General features: G+C 37.3%; 1 protein-coding gene and 1 long non-coding RNA gene across 3 annotated transcripts in view; both read left to right on the top strand.

Moving 5' to 3' along the window:
- arl15b (ADP-ribosylation factor-like 15b) overlaps positions 1 to 18,431 on the top strand; it is a 50,791-nt gene that overhangs the window by 3,206 nt on the left and 29,154 nt on the right. For both annotated transcript variants that reach the window (XR_014537881.1, XM_083568863.1), the window contains exons 2-3: positions 14,128 to 14,272; positions 15,028 to 15,087. Coding sequence is in view for 1 of the 2 variants with exons in the window: in XM_083568863.1 (XP_083424989.1) it covers positions 14,128 to 14,272; positions 15,028 to 15,087 (205 nt within the window). In the remaining variant the exon portion in view is untranslated. The remainder of the gene's footprint in view (positions 1 to 14,127; positions 14,273 to 15,027; positions 15,088 to 18,431) is intronic.
- Positions 1,299 to 7,821, top strand: LOC310741253. Its single transcript, XR_014537909.1, has 2 exons — positions 1,299 to 3,552; positions 5,165 to 7,821. It is a non-coding gene; the product is annotated as an uncharacterized lncRNA (long non-coding RNA).

Here is an 18,431-nt window from a genome sequence, read left to right as displayed (position 1 = left end):
ACTTATCACATCACCATATGTGGAATTTTCCACATATTTTCAGCCATCGATGTGGTCCTGATGCTCGCCTGCATTACAGGTGAATGGAAAAAATATCCCGCGGTGTTCAGCGGGTTCTCAGCATGAGCTTCCTTCCCTCTCAGATGGATTATAAACCTCACCCTGCATTGTTGGCACATACATGTTTTCTCAGACTCTCTGAAGTTTCCTCCACACTGCTGACCATGTCAGTTTAATGATATATAGTGATGGACTGCTAGCATGGTTGCTATAGCTTTATTTACGGTTCATTTTAACTAGCTAAATGTGCTGCAAACTGTATTTGGACGATCAGTGAAATACACTTTATTGACAAAAGTTTGTGGACACCTGGCTATAAGATAAGCGTGAGCTTTGTGAACATCCCATTCCACATTTAGTCTCCATTATAACCTCCACTCTACTGGGAAGATGTTCCCCTAGATTTTGGAGTGTGCTTGTGAAGATTTGTGCTCATTCAGCACAAATGGCAGGGTAGGCAGCTGTGTTTATTGCTGATTGGTTATGTATTCAACAGCAACAAAAAAAAAACTCTGATAGGAAAAACACACTAAAGAGAGAAATAGCATTTTTTTTTAAACTCTTGTTTCATACCTGAGCTTAAGAAAAGTATATGCGTTTTGAACATCTTATTCCAAATTTAGTCGCTATGATAACCTCCACTCTTCTGGGAAGATGTTCCACTTGTGGCGATTTGTAGTAAAGTCAGGTACTGATGTAGGTGAGGTGAGGAGGCCTGGGGTGCAGTCAGTGTTGACATTCAGCCCAAAGGTGTTCAACAGGGTTGAGGTTAGAGCTCTATAGGAGGAGATCTTCCTCTCCAAAACATGTAAAGCAGATCTTCATGGAGCTGGCTTTGTGCAGGGTTGTGCACAATTTCGAGTCTCCAACCTTAAGTTAACGGAAAATTTCATGCTAAGACATCAAAAGACGCCCTGTACAATTCTGTGCTTCCAAGTTAGGGGAGGAACCACATATGGCTAGAATATTAAGTACTTTTTGTTGTTATAGTGTGCATTGTTTTAGTCACATGATTGCTGTCACAGTGATTTCATACTTTAGCATGTGGGGAAGTAGGCAAGAACAACTAATGCTGTTTCTTTTATTCTACCGAATCATGACTCAAACTTAGCGTTAAACGTTCTGATTGGATTACGAGTACTGAAAAGTTAGCTCTGATGTTTTTCCTGCTTTCTGTTAATGCTAGCTCCAGAAAGAAACAGTTGATGCGTGAAGGATACTACTGTGAAACTCCTTTATTTTTTTTTCTTTTTCTTTTTTTTTTTTTAATAGATACTCATTTAAAGTACATTTTTAAAAAATCTTTCTTTTCTCCTCTCTTCATCTTTGTAATTGTATTTTGCTCTGGTTAAGGTCATCCAAATGCCATAAATATAGTAACTTCAGACGTTGTAATTTACCTGGTCAGACAAACACTACACAATATAAGAAGTCGATAATTCTAATAATTAAAAGTGTATCGAGCTTGTCCAAATTTTATCGCCGACATACGAAAAAATCAGACGTTGCTGCCATTTGTGATCATGAGTTCGCTCAGATTGACAAAGTAAACCTGCTTTTTACACTCTGAAAGATCATTGCAACATTTTACTGTCTGAATCATGCTTTCTCAATGCTTTGGAATAATTTCATAATAAATCTAAGTTTTTTTTTCTGTGAAAATCTTAATTTCCAAGGGGAAAAAACTTTCATATCCTACGCATGCTCCAGAGTGTGTATATTTACGACCAAGATATCATTTTTAAACCCCAACATGTTTGACTTCAGATCATGCAATCTGCTCAGATTACCACTCTTCTATATCTAAAATATTCTGTGGAGTTATATCCGAGAAGCTTTAAAAAAATTTATTATTAAATAAAAAAATAGGGAATATTTTCATGAAAATAAAGAATACAAGTTGACACAAAGCCAAAGACAAACTAATCATTATCTTCACCACTTAGGACAAAAGAAATAGTGGTGTATAAACAGATGGTTGAGGCATACCTCATTTTTTTTTATCTTCTTATTAAAAATCTGTATTAGAATAAAAGTGAATCAGAGCTGATTTTTTTAGCCGATAACCTGATTGTTCCCTTCGTGCTTCAAAGTGTCTGTGCACTTTACCTTGTATGGAGTTATGTGGGTGTCACTACATGCAAATGAGCCATGTCAGGAACACGTGTTCTGGGGAAAAAACAAAAACACAGCAACAAATATATATATACATACATATATATGTTCTGTACATATACAACACGAAATGATATGTATTTAAAAATTATTTGAATGAAAATATTAAAAAAGGACAAAAATTTGGCTAGTTCTAGTATATTCAATGAATAATTTTTCTAAATATAAAAAAATACCTAAATATGCAAATAAATAATTAAAAGGACATTACTGCTACAACTTCACAATATTGATGATGATGATGTCCAAGCCTTGCATATGTGATTAAATGAAATATATTAATTGTTCTTCCAAACACTTCATAAATTTTCTTTCTTTTTTTTTTTTTTTTTTTTTAATTTTAGCACAGTAATGTTTTGTCAGGAGGTGACCACCTCCATCCTCCAAACCTCCTGCAGATAACATCAAATAAACACCAGCATTGTACCATTTTCTAAACCAGTTCTTCTTGTGTTACTGTTGTTTGTCCTTGTGGGTTTGTGGCTCTTTTTTATTTCCAAGATATGCGGTTTGAGGTCCTCTGTGGGTGGCGAGTGCAGGACGTTCTGCTCGAGCGACTCTTTAGTAGCTGCTGAGAGCCCAGGGGTAATATGGGTCATTAGTACCCTGTGTGAGCTTTGTGAGCTGCTCTTAGTGCTAATAGTGTGTTTACGGAGCCACATAATCAGCTTCATCTCTTTAATAGGTTCTCTGAGTCTTGGGACTTGGAGTTTTATTTAGACGACTTGGGTCAGTCAGGAGAAATGAGTAAGAACTAGCAAGAACTAGTGTGTTTATAAAGGGAAATCTGAGTATTATGCAGTGCACAGACCAACCTGTTTTATTAATCAACCCATGAGATTTGATTCTTTAAAGGAGACTAGTGGTCTGTTGCATGGCCTAAAAGTTAAATTTCACAGTCCTCTGGGAGGTTGCCTGGTAGCAGTAGGAATTGGCCCCAATTTAGCAGGGAAATTGGCCAAGGTTTGGTAATTGGTTTGGGACAGAATGAAAAAGTGCTTATGTAAGGTTAAACAAATAATCTGTGGTAAATATAAAGAAGACCCAGTGATGGTTAAAGGACATTGGCCTGGCTAGGGTAAAGATTGGCATAGGAGTGGTAAGGAATGCTCTGTGGGCAGTAGAATTAGGCCTGGGTAGGGTAAAATTGGCCTTGGGACATTAGACATAGGCCTGGGTTGGGTAATATTAGACTAGGGTCAGTAAAAAATAGGCTTGGGTATGGTTAAATCATGGGTCACCAAAATGGTGCCGCAAGGACCACATGAGTCGCCCGCAGGCCTTTTCTAAAAATAGCTCACCATAGCGCCACTTACAGTGAGGAAAATAAGTATTTGAACACCCTGCTATTTTGCAAGTTCTCCCACTTAGAAATCATGGAGGGGTCTGAAATTGTCATCGTAGGTGCATGTCCACTGTGAGAGACATAATCTAAAAACAAAAATCCAGAAATCACAATATATGATTTTTTTAACTATTTATTTGTATGATACAGCTGCAAATAAGTATTTGAACACCTGAGAAAGTCAATGGTAATATTTGGTACAGTAGCCTTTGTTTGCAATTACAGAGGTCAAACGTTTCCTGTAGTTTTTCACCAGGTTTGCACACACTGCAAGAGGGATTTTGGCCCACTCCTCCACACAGATCTTCTCTAGATCAGTCAGGTTTCTGACCTGTCACTGAGAAACACGGAGTTTGAGCTCCCTCCAAAGATTCTCTATTGGGTTTAGGTCTGGAGACTGGCTAGGCCACGCCAGAACCTTGATATGCTTCTTACAGAGCCACTCCTTGGTTATCCTGGCTGTGTGCTTCGGGTCATTGTCATGTTGGAAGACCCAGCCTCGACCCATCTTCAATGCTCTAACTGAGGAAAGGAGGTTGTTCCCCAAAATCTCGCAATACATGGCCCTGGTCATCCTCTCCTTAATACAGTGCAGTCGCCCTGTCCCATGTGCAGAAAAACACCCCCAAAGCATGATGCTACCCCCCCCATGTTTCACAGTAGGGATGGTGTTCTTGGGATGGTACTCATCATTCTTCTTCCTCCAAACACGTTTAGTGGAATTATGACCCAAGAGTTCTTTTTTGGTCTCATCTGACCACATGACTTTCTCCCATGACTCCTCTGGATCATCCAAATGGTCATTGGCAAACTTTAGACGTGCCTGGACATGTGCTGGTTTAAGCAGGGGAACCTTCCGTGCCATGCATGATTTCAAACCATGACGTCTTAGTGTATTGCCAACAGTAACCTTGGAAATGGTGGTCCCAGCTCTTTTTAGGTCATTGACCAGCTCCTCCCGTGTAGTTCTGGGCTGATTTCTCACCTTCCTTAGGATCATTAAGACCCCACGAGGTGAGATCTTGCATGGAGCCCCAGTCCGAGGGGGATTGACAGTCATGTTTAGCTTCTTCCATTTTCTAATGATTGCTCCAACAGTGGACCTTTTTTCACCAAGCTGCTTGGCAATTACCCCGTAGCCCTTTCCAGCCTTGTGGAGGTGTACAATTTTGTCTCTAGTGTCTTTGGACAGCTCGTTGGTCTTCGCCGTCTTAGTAGTTGGATTCTTACTGATTGTATGGGGTGGACAGGTGTCTTTATGCAGCTAACAACCTCAAACAGGTGCATCTAATTTAGGATAATAAATGTAGTGGAGGTGGACATGTTAAAGGCAGACTAACAGGTTTTTGAGGGTCAGAATTCTAGCTGATAGACAGGTGTTCAAATACTTATTTGCAGCTGTATCATACAAATAAATAGTTAAAAAATCATATATTGTGATTTCTGGATTTTTTTTTTTTAGATTATGTCTCTCACAGTGGACATGCACCTACGATGACAATTTCAGACCCCTCCATGATTCCTAAGTGGGAGAACTTGCAAAATAGCAGGGTGTTCAAATACTTATTTTCCTCACTGTACCAGTGAGCTGCATCAAATTATTTTTGTTGCTATTCTTTTTTCAATCACACTTGCATTGGTATAAAGTTATACAAGTTTATATAAGTTATATAAATAAAGTTTTGCATATTTATATTGTTAAATTATTGTTGATAATTATTGTGAGAAAACATTAACATGATCAGTGTCTTCACATAGATGAATATCATTAATTATTAATAGTAACACATAATTAAAGGAGCAAATTTGTTATTTCAGAAGTGTGTATCAAACTGGTAGACCTTCACATTAATCGGTACCCGAAAAGTAGCTCTCAGTTTCAAAAAGGTTGGTGACCCCTGGGTTAAATTAACCTGGGGGCAGTAGAAAAATGCCTGGGTAGTGAATTATTAGATTAGGGCCCATAGAAATGGGCTTGGTTAGGGTTATATCAGCCTGGAGGCAGTAGAACTAGGTTTGGGAGGGTAGTATTAGACTAGGTTTGTAACATTGGCACCAATTGCAATTTTACAGTTTGCTAATTAATTTCTATTTATATTTAATGCAATATATTTTGTTCCCACATGTAGTTAACTCATTAATGAATAGCATTAATTCCTGACCAGTCAGGATCCAGAATTCTGGACTGGCATTGAATAGAATTAGATGAATTATGGAAGCTCTATTTATAATGCTTTGCAGATTCGTGTCTTTTCGGGCTAAAAAAAAAACAAAGACTGGCTGAAGTCGTAGCGGCGACCGGAACCACGTTATTCCACACACACTCCACTTCCGTGCTTTGATAAAGCAGGATATAGCCATCAGGTCTCGGTCAGGGTGGTGGTGGAGAAGTTTGAATTGGACAGCGCTCCCTGTGGCCTTGGCCAGCCCACCCAAGGGCATACTGGGAGACTGGACTAGCACTCAAACAGGATGTCATTCAAAAAGCGGCCTCTGTTGTGATAGGTGGGAACAGGGTGGGAATAGATCACGCATTAGGAACACAAAAGAGCCGTTTCCTTTAACTCTACAAGCCCCCAGAGGACTGTATTTATCGGGTCTCACACTGACAAGCCGACTCCCATCACGATTGTAATCTGTGCTCGTCATTCGCTGTATTGTTTGGATGAAAAATAGGTTTTATTTCTCAGAATTTGTCTGACTCAGTGGTGTTAACAAAACATTAGAATTAGAAAATCGTGCAAACCATAATTATAGCAGTTCCAAGCGCATTCATGCGATGCCAGGACGAGGAGGCTTGAGGTTTATCCAAAAGGTGTTAAGTGGGGTTGAGATCAGTGAGGTCAAATATCTGAAATAGTTTTGCTTTATTAGTTTTCTTTCTGTTTAAAGTTTGTTTTAAGGGTATTCTGCCTTATACCTTAGAAGGACTGGACTGGGAATCAGGTTGTAACTTTTTAAATAGAATAAAGCGATTACATGATAAACTTCACTGAATGGCATCAGATTGGAACTCAATCTCATCAAATCCATTCTGAAACTAATCTTATCAGAACAGCATGTATCATGAAGTTAATCGACTTCTTGTTTAACTTCCATATCACTAATGTTTCCCTCACTTTCATAATATAGTTCTGATGTTTCCTTCACTTACATTTAAACATCTACTAATTTGTTCTTCATTTACCAAACTTTAAGTAATTTAGAAATATTAAATAGATTTAAAAGTAAATATTACCATATAAGTAATATGCACAGGGAGCTAAGATCAAAAATTCAATTATCACGCTAAAGTCTGAAAAATGAGGTGGAAGCTGCTGAAATTTGCCTCATTTCTATGCCAATACAAATACCGACTTTTTTTTTTTTTTTTTTTTTTATCAATCGGGCTGCATCACTCCCTTTTGTTGTGATGGAGAATTTTACATATAAAAATGAAATAGGCTACAATCAATAGAATTGCATGGTATCAAACTAATCCTCTGATCTCTAGAGGCGACGCAACAAGACAGATGAAGCAGAGGAGCCTCATTCATACACCAACAGCTTCAAACTTCAGCTTCAGGCCCACAACATGGTTACTGGTGGATGCACCAGAGATGTCATTAATAAAGTCATAAATTTCTCTAAAAGGGAACAATTTACTTGTTTGCTTTAATAGACTCGTCATATTTTCTCTTGTATATTTAGTATCGCTAAATACTTTAATACTCTAATCAACATAGCCATGGACAAATACGGATGCTTTATGTAATGTGTGTTTATTATTAGTGAGACCAAACTCAACATAGAGCATGAAGACAATATATTCTTGTAAATGAGATAAATTAATTATGGTGTTTTAAATTACGCAAATCATCGAGGCGACCAAACGGAACTCTTGATTTGTTTCCACACGGACGTTTGTAATTGGCGGGTTTGTGGGCATCATGGCGCATTTTGGTTCTCGATTTGTGCTCATCAGTGAAACAAATGTGTAGTGATTTAAAAAAAATTTGGTGGAGTTTTTGAATTTTTATCTGAGTAAAGACAGCGTGAATAAATGTGTGTTGCATTGAAGGTTTGTGGCTTTTTTTTTTTTTTTTTTTTTTTTTTTTTTTTAAGATATATTTTTTTCTAAAAATGGTCAAACAGAAATGCACTAATAAAAAAATTTAATAAAATTAATGCAGTTAAAATTAATTTGCATTAACGCATTATTAACACATTAAATTTGCCCCAATCATACAAATAATAAAAAATAACAATTATAATACTAAGCGACCCTAAAATGGTCATCCTCTGGTCACTGGTTTAAATTCAGCTTAAAGGGCAGTCTGCTATTAAACTCTCGACCTCTAGTTGTGCTCCTTCAAACTGTGCTATCAACAAGAAATGCACTCAAATACTGTACGTATTGATGTTCAAACTATTGGGACGTAGCTGCTCTCGAAGTCAAACAAAGTTTGGGAAGTGGTAAATATGTTGTTAAACAAGTGCCTCAACCTTCAACTCAGATGTATAGATTTAATTACTGTTAGTCATTTTGGAAAAGGAGACCTAAAAACCTTATTTTAATCTGTTTTGACAGCTTGCACTGTAGAAATCTGGATTCTGATTGGTCAGGAGGTGTCGATTTGATTATGATTTTCTGTATTGACAGCTTTGACATTTTTATCCCCCAAATACGTGACAATGGTGGACATTAAATATAACCATATACAAATAAAACCAATGAATACTGTGTCTAGATATTGTTTTAATGTAAAATCATTTGTTTACCTCCAATACTTTAAAATATATCATATAAAGGTTTAAATTTTCAGGCTGAATTTGTTTACTTTTTACACCACTCGCTTCTTTTTTTTTTTGTTGTTTGTTCATTGTGAAATCCGAGTACTATTATTTTCTGTCTGCATCACACTCAGACAGCGTTGGTGTTTGTTTCGGAAGCAAAATCCGTCTGTAAACTTGGCACACTGGATGGCACACAGGCAGCGATAATCACCACCTTTCCTGCTCTCGCTGTGTGAATGAATAGAGTCTGTTCATTCTTTAGCGTCAACATTGCCTTTTGTGTATTAAGGAGGTCAGTGTTTCCTTCAAATACCGGTTCAGGACCTTCCTGTTGTTGGTTCGAAAAACCCACATCTCAGTGGAAATGCCAACCCGGTGCCAACACAACACCTTGCTCAATCTGTGTAGGGTAAAATGCAATAAACTAAATGGAAATCCTGATCTCGATTTATTTCTCAGTGCAATCAGATTTTGGATTCAGAAGTCAAAATTCTTTTGTTATTTTCTTTCAGAATTGATATTATCTATTAGTTAACTGTACTACCTAGAGGCACTCTAATGAGGCATCAATGAGGCTTTTATTCTGTTTTCTTTGTAAACCTTTTTTAATATATTGAGTCATATGTGATGGGAAGAGAAGAGGAAACCATGTTGCAGTTGTAAGTTTTTATAGAGAATTTTAGCAGGAAAATTGTAAGCAGGGAACTTTAGAAACATCAGACCACAGGATTGGTCATAAGAATTATCATTGCAAGACTGCATGGTTTGCTTGCTACGTTTGGCAAAAAGTTCTTTCTTGATTGCTTACTTGCTTGCTTGTGATATGTATGTTAAGTATTTTAGTTAAATAACATCACAGTTCTGAAAAACACATTTTCTATTTACCAAATGATCTGGGAATCCATGTTTATAGTTTAATGTCTTCAGAAATAATGTTTTAAATGATTAGAAGTTATCAGGGGAAAGTCTGTTTCTTATGTGGTGAAAAAATGCAAATATTATAGGCGCTACTGACAATAGGGGCTTATTAGGCATTGTTCTCACTTTCACAAATACGAAGGTTAAAGATGATCCATTATATAGACAAAAGTATTGGACAGCAATATGTGCAGTTTTACCCCAAACTTGAGCAGCCTGCCATAGAGATTTGACCTCAATCTGACTGAACACCTTTGAAATGTTTTGTATTGCTGACTGCACCTCAGGTCTTCTTATCTACATCATTTCTGACTTACACTAAAACCCTCATGTCTAAATGGATCCTCATTAACCTCCACGACACCTCCAAAATGTAGTGAAGCATCTTCACAGAAGAGAGTAGGTTATTATAACGGCAAATGAGATATTAAAAATCACAGCATTCTTACAGTTTAGCTTTTTTAACAATTAATATTTAGAAGGATAAAACAGCTCTCTTTAAAGGCAAGTTGACCGTACAGAAAAAAGGAAATGAGTTCTGGATGCCAAAGAAACCTGAAGGAAATCCAGGATTATATATAGACCTCTATAAATAATTGACACATTAACACAAAAATTATTTATTTTAAAGCCTCACTGTAAAATTGTAAATTGTATCTGACTTTATGACAGACGTTTATAAATTATTTAGATAAGAAATTATAAATGTTATGTAATTTCTTTCAAAAGACAAATTGTTTCCTTTTCCGTTTTAAAAAACATAATTAAAAGTTTCCTCCAGTGTTATGGCAGGGAAGTAATCTTTCAGACATCCATTTCCTTATTTTTTTTATATATATATATTTAAGGAATGGACATTTTCCAGGTGAAACACACTTGATTTTTTTGCCTTATCAAATCCATTCCTTTCATGCTGATGTTTTCGCCTGTTTAAGACTCAGGTGGAGACTAGGAGAACAAAACAGATTCAGCTCAGTATTTAAGTTTTTGGTTTTCTTTTCTTTTTTTCTTTTTTTTTCTTTTTGCTTTATAATGTATGTATTTACTTAAACATTTTTCTGGCATTTTTTTTAGGATAAACAAATGTTTCATTTTTTAGTAACAAAAATATATATATATTTTTTTAATTAAATTTTTTTTTTAAAGATTTCTACTTAAAAATATATGGAAATCATTATAATATATTGTCATATTGCCCAGCTCTGAGGACAAGTACTTAGATTGTGTGTGTGTGTGTGTGTGTGTGTGAGGAATAGTCTATATGTAAATTATGTAAATTTCTTTCTTTATGCATTGTTAACTTACTCTGTTTTTTCTGTCTGCATACGTGCACACACACACACACACACACACACACACACACACACACACACACACACACACACACACACACACACACACACTGCGTGTCCTCTTTTTAGTTTGTGTTTATTTTATAAAAGTTATTATATTCACTTCAAATTTAAAATGTTTTTGGCGTCACCTAGTGGTGGTGATGTTACATTACACTGAGTTAGAGCTGAATCAGTGTTTGGCAAATAGACAGGAGGCGGAGCTGGATGTGGAAAAGCTGATTAGAAATTAGAGTGGACGTTTTCCAGACAAGGTGAGCGGCGATATTTGGTCATGTGCAGAGGAGGGACAGGGGGGTATATCGGTGCAAGAATGCTGCCAGACAGGAGGGAAAGAGGAAGGCCATGGAGGTGGTTTATGGATGTGGTGAGGGAAGACGTGCAGGTAGTTGGTTTGAAAGAGGTAGATGTAGTGGACAGGGGGGTATGGAGACTGATGAGCTGCTGTGGAGACCCCTAATGGGAGAAGCCGGAAGAAGACGACGATTTTCATCTTACTGTTACAAAGCACTGACATAGGAGCTAATTTAATAAATATTAAATTAACGTTTTTCTGCTGTACAAAAAACTTCACTGCTATAGATTGCTATAGAAACGATAACGTGTCAGAAGGAACGCATTCATATTAACGTGCGCTACTGTCAGAGCTGCTGTTACAGAGAATAAATCAACACCTGACCAATCAGAGTTCAGAATTATTTCTCCACAATCTCCTGTATTCACACAAGGCTTTACTTCATACAGACACTAGAGGGCAGCATCGTCCTGTAGCTGATCCTTTATTTCATTAACTCGCATCTAAGTGTGTGAGTGTGTGAGTGTGTGAGTGTGTGAGTGTGTGAGTGTGTGAGTGTGTGAGTGTGTGAGTGTGTGAGTGTGTGTGTGTGTGTGTGTGTGTGTGTGTGAGTGTGTGTGTGTGTGTGTGTGTGGTTTGCACCCCCTGATGTGCTATACATCTGGATACTACAGCAGACCTCGTACCTTTTCCCCAAACCCAAATGAGTGACCATGAATCTTTATTTATTTTTACATTTTTGATAATTAAAGGAAATATTGTTTGTTTCTCCTGTTTATTTATTTTTTGACATTACAGAATGTTTCTTTTTTCTTTCTTTTGTGGGCTTCTTTCCACATTGTTGATAAATAATAAATCTTTCTTTAGTGCTCTTTTTCATTAGTAAATTACAAATTCATTCTTTGTTTTTTATTTTGATTACGTTGTTTATTAGAATTTTTTTAACTTTATTAGTTAATGTACTACATACTTACATGAATCTGTTTTCCTTCTTTATTGCGTTAATACATGCTGAAATCTGTTTTTGATTTTTTTTTTTTTTACATGGTTGAAGATTTCTTTCTTTCTTTCTTTCTTTCTTTCTTTCTTTCTTTCTTTCTTTCTTTCTTTCTTTCTTTCTTTCTTTCTTTCTTTCTTTCTTTCTTTCTTTCTTTCTTTCTTTCTTTCTTTTTAACATTACATTTATTTCCTAATTTTTGTTCTGTGATGACATTTAATGTGGCCCTGAAATATAAATCTGAATATCTGTTGTGTTCATAGACGACTGACGTCTTTCCTTCTTTCTTTCTTTTTTCTTGACAATTAAATCACTCATGTTTATATGTGTATATGCTCCACCCCTGGGGGCTTGTCTTGATCTACAGTAGCATCAGTAAACGTGGTTCATTGATGTGATGATGTACATCATCTCCATAAGGAACAGTTGGGACCATCACGTTTACATCTCACTTGCTTCTACAAGTGCTGGTATTGAGTGATTTCTCTTCTTCTGTTTCTTTAATTTTATTCTCTCTCTCTCTCTCTCTCTCTCTCTCTCTCTCTCTCTCTCTCTCTCTCTCTCTCTCTCTCTCTCTCTCTCTCTCTCTCTCTCTCCGCTACATTGACCGTGTCATCTCTAGTTCAACTTTTGATATCATTGACAAACGCACTTTGAGAGGCCCAGCCATGATAAGTCTGTGTTTTCAGTCCAGGCCTGGTTGGTGACCTCTGTATGAAAACACACACACACACACACACTTCACTAACAGGTTCTCTGTGAGCTTTGATCTGCGATTCTGCTGTGTCGTTTTTAATCTGCTTTATTGGAACCATTTTACAGGACAAGAAGCTGTATTAATGCGCTCGTTGTTCAAAATATCTCGTCATGATGTTTAATTACTCTCTGACAGCAGCTGGTGTTTAGAGTTCTCTGGAGTTGTTTTGCTTCATGCAGTGAAGTGTTTTTTGTTTTTTTTCCTTCACAGTATCGTCATGGTAATAGACATGGTAATAGACGTTGTTCATGAGGAATAAGTAATCAGGTATTGGATGTGAGGTATCTGGCATTAGTTGTAGGGTATTGGTTGTGAGAATGAGAGCGTGAGGTATAAGGTAGAGAGCATCAGATGATATCAGGTACCTGTTATTGAGTATGGGGTCTCAGATATTATTTGTCGGGTGTGAGGGATCAGTTTTAGGGTATTGGGTATGAGGTATAAAATATTTGTTTTGTGGTGGACTCACACCTGTAAACAATCCACCAAAACAACATATATGCATGTATTCTGATTAATGATCAAAACAAAGCAGACTCTTCTATAAAAAAATATAACTAAAAATAAAACAAAAAATATTCCTGAGATTTGTTTTTTTCTTATTCAGTTTGCACTTACAGTACAGACCAAAAGTTTGGACAAACCTTTTAATTCAAAGATTTCTCTTTATTTTCATGACTATGAAAACTGTAGATTCACACTGAAGGCATCAAAACTATGAATTAACACATGTGGAATTATATATGGAATTATATACATAACAAAAAAGTGTGAAACAACTGAAAAATGTCATATTCTAGGTTCTTCAAAGTAGCCACCTTTTGCTTTGATTACTGCTTTGCACACTCTTGGCATTCTCTTGATGAGCTTCAAGAGGTAGTCACCTGAAATGGTCTTCCAACAGTCTTGAAGGAGTTCCCCGAGAGATGCTTGGCACTTGTTGGCCCCTTTGCCTTTACTCTGCGGTCCAGCTTACCCCTAAACCATCTCGATTGGGTTCAGGTCCGGTGACTGTGGAGGCCAGGTCATCTGGCGCAGCACCCCATCACTCTCCTTCTTGGTCAAATAGCCCTTGATGCCTTCAGTGTGACTCTACAATTTTCATAGTCATGAAAATAAAGAAAACTCTTTGAATGAGAAGGTGTGTCCAAACTTTTGGTCTGTACTGTATGTGATCATTTAAAACAATTAAATACAAATAATTAAATAATTTAGTGAAAAATGTATTGCTTCGTCTTTTCTCTCTCTCTTTGTTTGTTGATGCATGTATCTTTAATTTTTTTAATCTTTTCATAACCTCAAAAAATATTTGCTGTATTTTCTCTCTCTTTATAAATACATTTTGCTATTTCTTTTCTTTTCTTTCATGTATTCTCTCTCTCTCTCTCTCTCTCTCTCTCTCTCTCTCTCTCTCTCTCTCTCTCTCTCTCTCTCTCTCTCTCTCTCTCTCAGTGTTTCAGAACTCTGTGCTGTAAAGGTCCGCCCCCTCCCAGACCAGAGTATGATGTAGTGTGTATCGGACTGACGGGCTCTGGAAAAACCAGCCTGCTGTCCAGACTGTGCTGCGAAGCCACAGACACCATTGTACCTACTACAGGTCAAAACAAACACACACACACACACACACACACACACACACACACACACACACACACACACACACACAGATCTAACCACTATCCCAAACACTCAAACATTTCACAGACATTTTATAGGAAGGTGGTTGTGGTTTTTTTTTTTTTTTTCTCTCCACTATAATGTTTGATGAATTATTTTAAGTCAATATCGGCGTAGTTTTGAAGCAACTTAGAAATGTGTTTACACCACAGTGAAAATTAATACTTTAATTTAGTCCACATTTGTTGTTATAATTTCCTTCACTCTTCAGGGAAGATGTTTCACTAGATTTTGGAGTGTGTTTGTGGAGATTTGTTAATAAAGTCAGGCACTGATGTAGGTGACGTGAGGAGGCCTGGCGTGCAGTTAGCGTTCACCTTGATCCAAAGGTGTTCAGTAGGGATGAGGTCAGAGCTCTATAGCAGGAGATCTTCCACTCTAACCTATGTAAAGCATATCTTCATGGAGATGGCATTGTGCACAGGGGCACGGTCATGCTGCAACAGGTTGGATCTTCTAGTCAAAAAGAAGGAAACATTTCATACTGCTGCATCCAAAGACGTCCGATCAAAAGTGTGCCTCTAACTTTGTGGAAACAGTTTAAGGAAGAACCACATGTCTGTCATTCCATCATCTTCTCTTCATGTATTCTATCAGGAATTTTGCTGAATCTCTGTATTGGAATAAAATCTTTTTTGTGATCTGATTTTTGAAGTGATTTGATTTCTTTTGCAGGTTTCAGCATTAAAGCTGTGCCGTTCCAGAACGCCATCTTAAACGTAAAAGAACTGGGAGGTAAGCGGCACACACGTTGGGTGTTATATATAACTGTTAAACAGAGTAGTAAAGCAAACATTCGCCTCAGCAGACATTCCTAAACATTTTCTCAGTCATGGATTCTCGTGTTAATGGATTTATAACGTTTAGCACACACATAAAACAGAAGTTATACATTTTTGTACCAATTTTAAAACAAAATATTTGATCACATAAGCCTGAATACATGAATCATTAATAAATGTTCAAAAATTATATTTGCAAATACAAGAATAAATATAACTGCAAGCAGCGATTAGCAGGGATCAAGTAATTAAGGTACTGAAGGTCTTAAGGACATTAGAGTTACACCGAGTTCCGTTGTAATACACCTCTGGTAACGTTGTCTAACAGGTGCTCAAAAGTAATTGGCAGATGGTGGCCATGTTTTTTGAGATATGCAAATATCCTCATGGCACCTTATGTCACATTGGAAAGAGACACTGTGTATCGAGTATCAAGTCGATCGGATGAACAGTTGCGTAGTTGTAGCTGTTTATTATTTTTTTCTTTGTTTAGCACCACCTAGTGGCAAATCCATGCACTTTTCTTTGTTTTGACCCAAGGATTCCAAGGATCTGAGTCTACGATAAACCTTGTAGGATCTATGGTCATAAATGTGTGAAATATTTGGGTTTTTTTGGACTGTAGCGCTCCCTTTTGGCCAACTTTGTACATACTTTGTCAATCTCTTCCCAAATTGCTATTGCACATATCTAACACAGATGTAGGTAAGCACTCACTAGCAGATGTGTGAAACATTACTATCCAGTTGTTTTTAGTTTAGTGTAATGAATCAGAGCCCCTCCACCACCCCACCTAATACACACACACACACACACACACACACACACGCGCACACACGCATGCATGCACAAACACAGTGTGGAGCGAGCTGGAAGTAGAAATGTTTACCAGAGGCAGCTTGTGGGACACTTTGCCCCAAAATAATGCCCAGTCATTTGTCAGTCTGAGGTCACCTTTGGTTGAACCTGTAGTAAAACAAAACACAAAAATCTTGAAAGGAACCAGACACAACAGAGAACCCATCCTCATCTGGGTGCCACCGAATGTCCATTCACTATAGTTCTATCATTGTTGAGGATATTTGTTTTCTGATGAAATGCAAAACTGTTCATGGTAATTACAGCTCTATTGCATTGCTGTTATTTTTTTGCTGTAGATAATAGAGTGTAGATAATAGGATAACAGAGTTCTGCTGTTAAGGGATGACATTATAATAACAAAACTCTTACCATAAACATGAACAACCCTGTAACACGGTAATTCTTTTTCTGTAATCAATTAATTTGCACATATGTTTGATACTTACCACATTCCTGAATTACTCAGTAAGCCATCTGTTATAAAAGCAGTTAATAATGAATGTCCCTCAAAAACATCAATAAACATGTTTTTCAAATCCTTTTTTTTTTTAGTTTAGGGTGAATATTTAATTAGCCACGTTGAGGCATGGGGTCTGGAAATAGAAAACATAAATAATCCTGAAGGTCACTGTGATTGTCTGTTTCGATGTCACTTTGTCTCCGAAGACTCCTGAGAGAGAAAAACATCATAAATCCGTAAACTGAAACTCAGGGATATTTTATGTAGCAAACGAACTCTATGTAGTAAAACAAAACAAAAATTTAATGTGCAGTTACAGAAAAACAATCAACAATTAGATTGTGTGATGAAGCATTGTTAATGTTAATTGTGTTTTATTCCTCCTACACCACAGCAATTCGCCAAAGATTTTTCCTTTTATTTAAAAAACGACTGGTCATATTTTTGACCATTTATAGTTACATCGTTCGAAATCTTTATGAATCATGTTAGTTTCTGTTTACGGCTTTAAAGTCGTTCTCTGTGTCAGAATATTGAAACCGCTTTACCCATGATGCTGCAGGGTTTTTTCTATAAATGTTCAGTACACATTTGTTCTGCTTACAGGAAACTTAACCATGTCACTGAAATATTATTAATATTTCTATCTTATTAAAAGTAAAACCTGAACCCTTCTAAACAAGCAGAACCAGAACTGGAAAGACAACAGGAAAACTTGGACAAAAGATTTCTTTAAAGTTCTCAGACTTTGTAATTATCGATCTGCTACGGTTAGTTTTCTTTTCAAAAGCATTTCCTGATCTGAGAATATCAGTTAATCACCATGGCAGAGCTCTGTAGATGGAACCCCCACCTCCTGTAATGAACAAGTATCGTGTCGCAGTTTGTCTGCGGAGATCCGGCGTTCTGTTTTCCGTGGAATGACTGATGCCAGGATGTCAAGGATGGAGGCACGAAGAAAAAGGGAAAGGGAACGGAGAGGGGAGGTATGGTGCTGATGTATCAAATCAGGCCGTCTGTGTGCGTTTCCCATCAGCCTCATGACGGCAACGTTAGATTCCGGAGGCTTTGACAGGCGAAGAAGCCCCACATGCTCACATTTAACATCTCAAAACCAACCATCTGAAAACACTTAACTCACTTGCACTTTTTTTTCCCCCCAGTTCCTTTGGAACACTCACCATGATTTAATGATTTGTGTGGCAATCGTGTGTGTATGGTTAATCACTCAAGATTACAACGTGCGAGCCAGGTCATGGTCGGTGATCTTTACCGGGTTCTGCGTGACAGAAATGAACGTTCTCAGACTTTTTGCGTTACATCGAGCTGCAGTGGTGAGCGTTTTTCTGCTGCAGCGTTACGATCAAACGCAAGCCAGAGAAAGGACGGAGAAAACGATGGCCTTCGGATGTGAAAAGTCTCTCTTCTTATGTTATTACGTAAAGAAATGTCATTACAGCTGGTAATTAAAATGATCCATCCGTCTGGAAGGGAAGCCCCGGATTTAACAGACAAGTGTTTGATTAAATATAATACGCGATCACTCATAGTGTTGGCTGGAACGCGCCTTTTATATGAAGCTTATCCGCATTTTCAGGCTGTTTTTCTTTTTTACTGACTTTAATCATTTTCTTTTTTTTTTTACATCACTTCACATCAAGCTCCAGGCCTTAAAGTTTGGAGCTTGGAGCCACAGAGTGAACGAGGCTCAGTGGAGAGCTTGGTTTGTGGTTTGACCGGAGGTCAGGAAAATACAGGGTGCTAAATACAACTTCACTCTGTTTTCTTTTTATTTTAGTAGCCATTCATCTGAAACAAAGTGTGAAAGGTTGAACGTCACACGGTGTCCTTGACCTCATTAGACGGTTGTCTCAGCGTCGCATTCTCAAAATAGTTTAGACAGCAAGTGGGGAAAATGGTTCTCATTACGAATTCATTTCATGAATACATCCTTTCCATGTTCTGATGAATCGACT

Source organism: Silurus aristotelis (genome assembly GCF_946808225.1).
Source record: "Silurus aristotelis genome assembly, chromosome: 18".
Taxonomy (NCBI): domain Eukaryota; kingdom Metazoa; phylum Chordata; class Actinopteri; order Siluriformes; family Siluridae; genus Silurus; species Silurus aristotelis.
Note: the sequence above shows the minus strand (reverse complement) of the source record. Positions and strands in the feature narration are given on the sequence as shown.